Source organism: Lepisma saccharinum, unplaced genomic scaffold (assembly GCF_977018435.1).
Source record: "Lepisma saccharinum unplaced genomic scaffold, izLepSacc3.1 HAP1_SCAFFOLD_656, whole genome shotgun sequence".
Lineage (NCBI taxonomy): Eukaryota > Metazoa > Arthropoda > Insecta > Zygentoma > Lepismatidae > Lepisma > Lepisma saccharinum.
Genome location: NW_028143327.1, coordinates 118,051 through 130,273, shown reverse-complemented (window position 1 = coordinate 130,273; position 12,223 = coordinate 118,051). Strand labels below are relative to the sequence as shown.

Sequence of the window (12,223 nt, the reverse complement as noted above, 5' to 3'; positions counted from 1 at the left end):
TGCATATGCCAATGTGCCACAACAATTTAGTAGATAAGCTATTTTAGTTTTGTTATTCAGGACATAAATCATATATATTTTGGCTCTCGTTTGAGCTTCTTGGTAAAAATCTTCCCGTTTCATGTTGCTGAATTTGTAACTAAAAACTAACTAACTAACTAACTCTCTAGCCTTCTTAAACCCGAAGGTTCATGGCTGCAGCAACACAGGCCTTCCATCTTTCCCTATCTTGAGCAAGATCTATATACTCTTTTCCATCCCTACCGATTTCCCTTAGGTCCATCTCAACGTTGTCCCTCCATCTTCGTCTTGGCCTTCCTACAGGTCTCTTACCATCAGGTTTCCCAACAAGAATCCTGTATACTCCTCTTTCCTCTCCCATTCGTGCCACATGGCCTGCCCACCTAAGTCTTCTTGATTTAATTATTCTAATAATATCTGGACATGAATACAAATTATGTAGTTCTAAATTATGTAACCTTCTCCACTCACCTGTCTCCTCATCCCTTTTAGGTCCAAAGATTTTCCTAATGATTTTATTCTCAAATACTCTCAATTTATGTTCCTTTTTCAATGTAAGGGACCAAGTTTCACATCCATATAATACTACAGGCAAAATTACTGTTTTGTATATTTTAACTTTTAGTTTCTTAGATATTAAATGAGAAGACAAAAGTTTATGAAGAGAGAAGTAACATGCATTTCCTGAATTAAGCCTACTTTTTATTTCCTCTTTAATATAATTTTCATTTGTTAATATTACTCCTAAGTATTTGAATTTGGAAACTGGTTCAAACGAGTTGTTATCAATAATTAGATTTTGATTATTACCTAACACTTGGTTTCGGCCTGTAAGCATATATTTAGTTTTCTCTTTGTTAACTTCCAAACCTATCTCTTTAGCAGATTTGAAAAATATTTTAGCATTATTCTTAATTGTATTCACATCATCCCCCAGTAAGTCTACATCATCTGCATATGCTAACAACTGAGTCACACCATTTAATTTTAGTCCTTCATTTGTAACTAAAAAAGTTGTAGAAATCATGTCCTGCTCCAAATGCAACGCATCAACAAGCTTTATTGGTGTTTCGTGGACAACTCACAAATTTATGAAAAAATGCTGTGCTTCTCTTACCCAATGTGCATTGGAAGCGAAACCTACAAGAAAATACAGAGGCAACACCACCTTTGAAATAGTGCAATATGTTGTTCTGTTCCACGAAGAATGATCATTCTGAAGACGTAAGTGAACTTATCGGTAGAGTCTTCATTCCAATTGTGTTGAAATGCATTGCTTCCTCAACGACAGAAGTGTTTGAATTACCAAAATACTTAAACCAAAAGCCTCCCAATCATAAAGTCCCCAGACTTTATAAGCATCTTGGTAGAAGCAGCATCAGGCATCAGCACCATTTGGTGAGTAGCATCAAAAATTGTTAAGTTGGAATGACATGCATTAAAAACCACACAGCATGGCATAGCGGCAACATCCAGGTTCGGATCACATTTTAAACTGAAGGTCCCAATTAGCCTATCTGCATTCTGTGCATAATGTGGTTGTAAAACAAAACCAGACAAACTCAACAAAGGTGCATAAACAATACAAACTGTAAAATACTAGAATGCATATACTTCAGTACCATCACTAGCAACCTACCTGATATTTGCTCCCACCATCATGTGAAGAATTGCCAGGAGCTCATCTCGAGACACCTTATCATCATCATCCAGGTCATACATCTTAAATGCAACTGAAAGGAGGAAAAACAATGCATTATTCAAAGTGCTGTTAATTCCTAGGTATGACTAAATCATTAAATTCACACATTTAAGCAGTAATAACCTTCTCTTGAGCACAACAGCACAATTAACACTTATTTTCTATATCAGTGGTTCCCGCTGGCTGGCTTACAGGGGCATCACGAAATGTTCCAAATGTATGAAATGTTCACTGAAATTCAATCAATGACATGACTGTTCCAAATATGTGCTTATTTAATACTTTTTACATGTAAAATATTTCTGAATTTAAAATATATAACCACACTGAGCGTTGAAAGTGTTTGATAGGCCTACATTCTGACTTGGGTGCAGCGGAAAAATCTTAACGAAAGTGTTTGGGAACCCCTGTTCTATATTTTGCAGGAAGCAACTCTGGTACCTGACCTAGTCATTTGCTACTCCTCTAACTGAGAAGTACCTAACATTAAAGTCTCATCCAGTGATTTCTAATTAAGGGCACTGAAATCTGTAAAATAAAAATGCATAAAATATGATAGCAATGCATTCTTAACCCAGAATATTAGGATTAATATCCAACTGATTCGACGATTCAGCCCAATAATCAGTACTTAGCTTAACTACCACGGACTTCAACCCTGACTATAAAAAGGCTGGTTTGGCGTAAGACACAAACAATTTTGTACCACTTTTACGAGGAACTTCATGTCCAAGGGCTACCGGTACCCCGTGGATATCCCTTGTCTCTCCTTTCTTCGAGAGTTTAGACCACTTAGATGGCTAGACTGGTTGATGGAAAATAAATGTAGCATTTGGTAAAGCCAACCCCTGATTGGAATTCCCAAGTCCCCAATAGTAAAGATTTGCATATATAAAATATTTCCAAAGAGCATCATAATGCCTAGCGGGCTTAATAAGGAAATGCAATGGAATGCTATCAACTAGTATGGCCACTCAGTCACCGAATTGTAATCTTAACCAATCCATAACCTTCTGATCCCATCACAATTTCTGACATTTTCCCTCCCACCTATCCACTATCCAACAAATAAACCAACTGGTGAAAGTGCTTTCTCATCCAATGTCTATCATTCACCATCTGGCAGTTCTACAGTGCAATGCAATCTTTGTTTTTTAAAATGAGCATGTGGCGAGGCCATGAAAAACACAAACTGTCAATTTCTCACACACACACACACACACACACACACACACACACACACACACACACACACACACACACACACACACACACACACACACACACACACATATACACTAGTGTCCAAAAGTAAAGCAACAAACAAATACTTTCCTCGTGCGATTTTTTTAAATATAAATTTGCCAAGTTTAAACTGTTGCTATCGTGATTTTTTGTTGATAAATCCTGGCACATTAAGGTTAGTTTATTTTCTATCTTAAACCAGTTGTATATGACATCATAAATATTACTATCACCTGATCGTATTATGTGATCAAACGGACACTCGGGAACGAATTTCAGTTTGTTGCTTTAATTTTGGACATAAGTATATATATATACGCATAGCGGAACCTAGATTTTATGGTTCAAGAAACCAAGAGGCTAATCATGAAGATGGGGATTCGTGATTATATGATGAAGGGACATTCACAAAGAACATCCATGCTCAGGCTAGGATTCGAACCTGGGACCCCTGTCATCACAGCAAGCTGTCATAACCTCTCTGCCATGGAGGCCAGCTTATGCTATACTGGGACCATGGGGACTGAATGTATAATGCAGGAAGATATAAATTTGGACCATCAGCTAGGGGAATAAATGTCCATAAAAGCATTCCAGAGACTGATTTCACAGCTTCTCTCGTACAATATAAAGTAGACCTTAAAATGTTTGGAGCAATCAAGTTGCACATTAGAACATATGAGGGGTAATCAAAGAGATCATTGTATGAATTTGTTCTTCAAATAACCCATAGCACCTAAAAATACTATCAACGTTGTCCTTAAGGGTAATGACAATGTTCAAAAAGTAACTGCTAACTTCTTAACCACAGTAAATCAAGGTACCGAGGTACAGTAAACATCTATATGGAGACAGCACATCTAACATTCAAGAGACTGGATCAGTACTGACCTGATTGCATTATCCCCTTGTGTGTAGCATCATGTTTAAGAGTTTATCATCTAAAGAGGGAAAACTGCAGGTTGCAAGACTTAAAAAAACATTAAGGGGCAATGCATATTGTCAAGGGACCTGCCATACCTCAAATGTCATCTATATCCTTACATGCAACTTCTGTGGTGGCTTTCACATGATGGAACATCCACAGCTCAGTCTCTGGATCAACAACCACTACTCCTACACCCAAAACCTGGACTTCACTTTCACTGTCCATACCGATTATCGCAATCTCTCAATGACAGTTTCCAGGTAGGCATCATCCAAATTTTACCCCAATCCCTCATGCCTCAGTACAGAAAAGATTGGAGAGGGCCTACATAGTGATTAGTGCAACCACCACCCCAACAAACCCCATCTCGACACTCGTCCCCACTCCAAACCCTCCCTTCTAACCTTATCCCAACACACCCTACTGTTAAAAATTTTCAACAAGCCTGGTGAGAGAACTACATTTTTCATACACTGAATATATCTTTGCTCTGAACCTGGCAACATTGCAGATCGAACTCTCATTTCACTACATTTTTCCCTAGATGGAGCATGCAGCTGCGGGATTTGAAAGTTTTCCAGTATCTGTTGTGTATTTTGTATTCTCAGTTACAAGAATAGTGTACATTAACATGAGAGGTAATAATAACAATGGAATTTTCAGATCATATTGTAGATATTGATGTGCAAGGTGAGCAGTTAGTGGTTTATAGTACTTTTCAGTCATACTTGATACAAAATAATATGTTTGTAAATACCAACGATGCACAAATATGAAATTCTTGCCAATATTAATAGAGAACGAATACAAAAATCAGAGATACTGATATTTTACCAACTCCTAAAATTACAAATGTTCCTTAACCTTTTGCCGCCCAAGCATCTCGAACGAGATACCCAAATGTAACCCTCACTGTCCCAAGCGTCTCGACCGAGATGCTGTGTCAAGGTCGTAGTTTTTACGTTATAACTTTTCTATTTTTGGCTAGAATTTCGATTTTATTTTTTTATATTGTTCCTAACACATGTATTTAACAGAAATGGTTTCTTGCATTTTTTTTGTCTTCATGAAAATTTTTGCCGACAAATGAAGACCGGCTTTGTTGTTCTAAAGCAATGCTTTTCACTCGCTCCTGCTAAGTGCATTCGAAGGAAGCTTGTTTATCAGTATCCGATGTCAAAATGAAAGTTTTCCGTGAGGGCGCAAGCAGGGGGAGGGGGAAGACTGGTTGTTGAATCTGCGTTGTGAGAATGGAATTTCGAAGCATGCTGAAGAAAACCTTTGTTTTTTTAGCACAAGTGTCCACAAGTGGTAACAGGGGTTACCCAGCATTGTCTAAAAATAGAATTTCAAGCAGTTCCAAGAATTGGCGCTCGTTTTTCACTACGTTGTAGCTTTTTGTCCGTGAATGTTGTGCCCAAGTGCAAGGACATTTTTTGGGTGGTGACAATTTTTTAAAATAATTTTTGGGGGTTTTCTCCCTTCCCCCTCCATATATACGCCAAATTTGCATAAATTTTGCATTTTGACTTTTTTCGGGTGGGTGGGGGGAAACACCATTTTTTAAAGAAAATTATTTTTGAGGGGATTTCCCCCTTTCCCCTTCCATATGTACGCCGAATGTGCATAAATTATATATCGTCTGAATCTGTGACTCATTCTGCATACAACGGTATATCTTTCATATCTCTAGGGCATTTAGTTTCTGAGCTATAGTCATTTCAATTTAACTCTGCATTTTGAAGCTTGAATCAGTGGCGTGGCGACCATTCCTTTTGGGGGTATAACTCAAGACATTGGTCATATGATGATAATGCAAATATTTCTGTGATCCTTACATGTTAGCGATCATTTCCATGTGCATGTCGACACTGTCATGTACTTTTTGCTTGAGGGGAGGGAGGGGGAACAACATTTTTCCCCCCGAAATTTTGAGAGTTAGCCCCCTCCCCCTGCTACATATACGCCGAATTTGCAAAAATTTCATATAGACTGAATCTCTGGTTCATTCCGCGTACAACGGTATATCACTCATCTCTCTAGGGCAATTAGTCTCCGATCTACACTCATTTAATTGAAACTCTGAATTTTGCTCAAAATCGGCTCGGGACAGAGAGGCTTACATGTGAAAAAGGCCTTGGGCAGCAAAAGGTTAAAGAACATGACTGGCTCATGGTCTCAATGTATTTTATTACACATTGAAATGTGATATATTTTGAAACAAACTGTGTACACAGGCATTTACCTTAATAAAAAAAAGAAGAAAAAAAAAACTAGGGCATGCATACTTGTTCTGTGTTTATATCCATAGAGTACAAAAATATATGGAAAAGATTTTCACTTACACTTCAGCTTCTCATCTCTGGAGTTGAGTTTATTTTCCCTGTTCTTCTTTATTGGGCGAAAATGTGCCAACACACACATGAACTGACGGAAGTTCACTCTGTCGTCTGAACTGTCCTGGAAGAATGCATGGACAATCCTGTCGCCCAGAGGGTTGATGGCCAACTCTGGAATGCGAAGGAAATCCTCTCTGCTCAGAGATCCACAATCACCACGATCCAGGCTGGTGAATCGACTGTAGAGTCGCTCGATCTGGTTTGGCGTGACTGAAACAAACAAAATGAAAATGTTAGTATTTTTCCTCAGTCACCATACATAAATTAAAAGTAGTTGAAAATGAAATCCTTAGAAAAATATTTGGACCTAAAAGGGATGAGGTGACAGTTTAGTGGATTTGATTGCTTGATTGTATTTTACTTCGCTAATTTTTGCCACATTTGGCTAATTTGCGAAGATGAGGATGAGTGATATGAAGAAATGGATGATAGGGCACTCACAAACATCCATGATTCGAACCTGGGACCCCTGGCATCGCAACGCAATGTGCAAACCACTCTGCCACAGGTGAGTGGAGATTGTTACATAACTAAGAATGCATAACTTGTATTCATATCCAGATATTAGAAATTAAATCAAAGACTTAGGTGGACAGGCCATGTGGCACGAATTGGAAGAGGAAAGAAGAGTTTACAGGATACTTGTTGGGAAACCTGATGGAATGAGACCAGGCAGCTCTTTAAAACAAGTAAAATATTTTCCGAGTACACTTCAGCCAGTTGACAAGGAAAAAAACACCTAGCTGTCAAATCCACACAGAACTGTATAAACTGAAGGTCTCTGTACTATACTGACATATACACACGCGAACAAGAAGGGTTAACATTAGATACAGTAATTTTTAAAGCCATTGAAGGTGGCACAGAATGAGATTTCATAGAAAAGGAAGTAAGGACCAACAGGAAGAAACATGAAAGTATTTCCCCTTCCTCCATGCATGTGTGCTGGCTACCTTCTCTACTAGTCTCTGTTGTTGAACAAAAGCTCTTGCTTGTTTAAAGTTTCATTTCACATTTATCTAGGTTATTTGTGATATATATAATTCTGTTCATGAATTTTATGAGGTATTACTGATGGTGTTTGTATTTTGATAGTTCCGTGACTTTGATAGTTGCTTTCCGAGATTCTTGTTTCCATATAGAATTTTGCACAAAAACTTGTTATTTCAATGTCTGAATATATAATTGTGATTTCCCTTGGACTAAAAAAAAAAGTTAATAGACATGAACTTGATGAATATCAATCATATACTGACGAATGTGGTGAAATAGATCACATGGAAGAATGGCTTTCAACTACTGTTTAGTTTGCATGCAATCCATAGGTAGGGAGCACTGAGCAATCTTGTATTTGGTGCAATAAACAAGGTTGGTAAAATTTCAGTAACCACCAAATGTCTGATTTTTCTTTATTTTCTTCTTTTTCACATTGGGGTAAATGTTTACTATCCTTCGGACACCTGTGGGGCTATGCGTCAATGGTTCGTGGGGCTATGCGAGAATGGTGTGTGGGGCTACAAATATTTTTTTCGAAACCAATTTTTAACTATTGTAACCTATGCGTGGCCCTACCTAACCTAACCTTACCGGAAATGGTTCATGGGGCTATGCACGAAATCTGTCCGAAGGATAGTAAACAAGTACCTCACATTGGTACTTACGTATTCTGCATTCCTAAGGATTCTTCAAGGTGGCATTTCATGTTTTTCACGCAAATAATCTCAACTTTCTACATATCTAGTAATTCTTGTTTGTTCGTTTTCGAGTGCGTTACATGCAATATGGCGGAGAACTCTTGACTAGCGTTGTCCATGATCAGTGGTTATGCAGTGTTGCAACCTTCTTCATTGAAAAATACCTACTTTCGTGTTACTGATTTTGTATTTTTTTTTTCCAGGTTCGAAAACCCCACGAACCATTCACGGATAACCCTACGAACCATTCATAAATAGCCCCACAACCATTCATGAATAAGCCCACGAACCATTCACGAATAGGCCCACAAACCATTTCCGGTAAGGTTAGGTTAGGTAGGGTCATGTATAGGTTACAATAGTTAACAATTGGTTTCTAAAAAATATGCGTAGCCCCACGAACCATTGACACAGAGCCATGAACCATTTGCGGAAATGTACCTTCTTCAGTTACAAAAACACGTGTTTATAAACACTATCTGGGATTACGTCATCACATACAGGCTACATCCAGCTGGAAGTAAATGGATGCAAGAGCTTTTGTGCATCGGTCACACATTTATATCGAAAAATAGATGATTTACCAGCAAAATCCAATTAACGATGCGCGAAAACACTTCCCCGAATTTCCACAATTATAAAGAAACTGCATTCGGTAAGTAATTCCTCCTGTAAAATTGAAGAAATAAGTTTTGCGGATATGAAAATTTTACTACAAGTGGTGGGGGGGGGGGAGACAACACATTAAATCCTTTTCAACAAATGTAGTTTTGTCATGCATAGACTAAGAATAATTATTCTAACTGTGTTTCTGTTTTTGTGAATTAATAAATATTTAAGAAAAAAGAGAGTCACTTCAATTAAATTTACAAATGTTTAGTGATAGTGTGTACTATGAAAAAACTCTGGAATTAATAGTGAGATGTCACATTAATTTTAAAGTTGATAGGAATTAATATATATCTATTAGCCCCATCTAGCTTGCTGCACTTTTTGGCTCTTTCTGCACCTGTACGTCTAGTTGGTTGGTACAACACCAACTCGTCTACTTCATTGATTTGGTGCCTGCACAACTAATCAAATGAACGTTTAAAGCAGCAGACAGGCATTTGTTGAATCTTCTGAACTCTAACACCGCTTTTCGTTTACTTGGCTGAACATAATTTCCTTGCACCAACCTGACACCGGGACACACCTGCACTACACCTAGTGTCAAAAAGTGAACCAAAATACACAGGGATATTAATTGTGTGTGTCACAAGCTAGTGGAGAGTCCAACATCTTACACACAAAATGTAGGTTACAGACATGAGATTAGTAGTTTCTTGCTTAAAATTCAAGAAATGTGTCTCCGATGTATGAAACTGTGATAATTTTCTCATATCAGACAAACAGATTTCTTCAAATTTACAGGAGAAATCACTTACCGAATGCACTTTATAGTTGTGGAAGTTCGGGAAAGAGTTTTCTCGCATCGTTCATTGAATTTTGCCAGTAAATCATCTATTTTTAGATATAAATGTGTGATCGATGCACGAAAGCTGTTGCATCCATTTCCTTCCAGCCGGATGTTGCCTATGTGTGATGACGTAAACCCGGTCAGTGTTTCCAAACATGTGTTTTTGTAACTGAAGAAGGTACATTTCCGCAAATGGTTTGTGGGGGCTGTGTGTCAATGGTTCGTGGGGCTATGCAGGAAAGATGTGTGGGGCTATGCATTTTTTTCTCTAAACTAATTTTTAACTATTGCGACAAACTTAACCTAACCTTACTGGGAATGGTTAGTGGGACTATGCGTCAATGGTTTGTGGGGCTACGTAGGTATTTTTGGGTGGAGTGGGGTGGAAAAACTGCATGCCGACTACGGTAGTGAAACTGTGACCGCCATTTTGCGTGTTACTGAAGGGAAGAAACAACGAAGAAAACTTACTCGATATGTTGCAAATAGAGCTTATTTCCAGGAAATAAGCGAAATGACACCTTCAGCAATGTTTCTCAATGCATAATACGTAAGTACGAATATTCAAATTAAAAGAACTAGCGGCATGAGTTTACAATACCGGACCACTCTCCAATTTCTATAAAATTTTGCATACTTACTAATTTCGGTGTCCTGATGACGTATCTGTAGTTTATATTTGGCGGTCACTTGTTAAAATTGTACATTTACGTGTACAACTTTTAAAATAACCTTGCGATTTACTACGGTGATTGTCCATACACAGCAATTCGGAACCATCTTTCTTTCGCAATTAATTAGCTAATGGTCTTCCTTTACGCACAACAATCTTGTTGACGACAGACGAGGAATGCCTACGTGGTTAGGTTAGGCCTGTTAGGTTAGGTTCCATTAGTATAAATACAAAGAAAAATTAATATTTTAGCTAAGAGAACTATACCTTATCTTGCCTGTTGATTTCTTCATGTTGGGAAAATGGCGTCTTCCGTGGAGCTATTGTTCTTATGGTAGGGTTACGTTACGTTAAGAAAACATAGTTTATTTCATTTTTTTCTCGATTTCCATACTTGACCACCAATTATTACATGCAAATTCGTGATTAGGAGTTCACAATTAGTGAGTAGGCGAAATTTCATAGAAATTGGAGAGTGGTCCGGTATTGTAAACTCGTTCCGAACTAGCAAATTTCAGCCGTTTGACGATATGAGAAATTTACCGAAACTGTTCCCATAATTTTTGTTTGTGACATACGCAAATTTTATGCATTCACAAACATTTAAACCTTTTTGCAATTGAAAACGACAATAATTTCAACATTAATTCATTTTGTTATTTACATGGGGTAGATCCACTTCTCGTGGAATGCAGGTTAGTGTTCTAGGGTGATATCGTTCATATTGTAAATATTACCATTTGAGTTGGAAAGAAAAATTTTACATCGTGAAAACACGTGCTAACCTACTAAAACGTATGAAATCTATACATGCATTCGAACACGTATGCGGCTCTATTTGACTAAACTACTAATCATTCCCTGAGAAGTTAGAAGAGCGACGGGATTTCAAAAACTTCCTGCAAAGGTAAACTGCCTAATTTATTACCTTTTCAAAATATGACTGATAACATCAGGTATATTTAGAATATCGAATTATATGTAACTATCACAAATGGGCATTGAGAAATACATCGAAAATTAAACGCTCTTTGGATGGATGGATTTAATCTCTTTTGTGATTGCGTAACAGCCAAGTTTTCGAGTCAAGGTTACTACATTGACAGCTCAACTTTCCCTCAACGTACTTATCCTTAATTTATCGTAAGCACTTTATGGAAAGTTTAGGTATCGTAAGAATTATTTTCCGACAACCATTATGCATTTAACAAGTAAATTAACAATAAACCTATGAAAATAAAATGACAAATAGAATTCCATTCACGAAATAATTGTATGGATAACTTACACCCAGTTTCATTTTGAATTTCAGAGATTTCCTCTTCTCTTAGTAATAAGGATGATTTGTTTCCCATTTTATCTACTGTAAGCTTCACAAGTATCGCACAAGACAAATACTGTCGTTAAACACACCCACTGTCGATTGCCAAATAACAGCTGCTCTTCCGCAAAAGCAAGGTAAGGCAGGGAGACAAGCACAGATCAAGGTTAGTTAGCCAATTACGATTAACAATGTTACCAACCCCTGCACAGAGAAAATCATAGTTATCTGGACAGCCACGTTGTTTCTTCCGTGAAAATTCCATTCCGAGCATTTGCAACACTGAATCTCGCGTTTTATGGAATGGAAATACAAGCGGAGCTTGTGTTCGGCTACGAGGTTTTTCGGATCGTGATTGTGTTATCCGGTTTTTATTTCGTAGTTATTACGTGTTTGACTATAAAATACCTCTTGTGAGGTATTCGAAGTGAAAATTAATTTGGATTTATTAACTTAGTGTGTGTATTTGTGTAAATAAGAGTATAGTAGTGGTAACGATAAACTGACTCACCTGAACGCTATTAATCAGTGTAATGGGGGAAGAAGCAACCCTATGTGCTGCTGATACCCTATTAGCATTAAGCGGTGGTGAAACTCCCGTCTTTCTACAGACTAATATATCAAGAGTGAATGACGAGGATGCTATCATGAAAGGGGAGGAAGAAAAACAAGAACATCGTGCAAAAAAGAGATCGGCGGATTCAGAATCAACTGCCCAACCAGATAAAATCATCCGATCGAACGAGAATGAAAATTCTCCATCACGACAGTACACATATGA

At 37.7% G+C, this 12,223-nt stretch overlaps 1 protein-coding gene across 1 annotated transcript; it reads right to left on the bottom strand.

The window, feature by feature from the left end:
* Nucleotides 1-1,660: 1,660 nt before the first annotated feature.
* LOC145983113 (calcineurin B homologous protein 1-like) lies at nt 1,661-11,627 on the bottom strand (the record flags this gene model as incomplete). The annotated part of the gene is made up of 3 exons (XM_083116391.1): nt 11,410-11,627; nt 6,242-6,505; nt 1,661-1,754 (listed from the first exon to the last, which is right to left on the bottom strand). Coding segments are annotated over exons 1-3 (425 nt in total), but the record flags the coding sequence as incomplete, so codon positions are not given.
* Between the last annotated feature and the right edge of the window lie 596 nt (nt 11,628-12,223).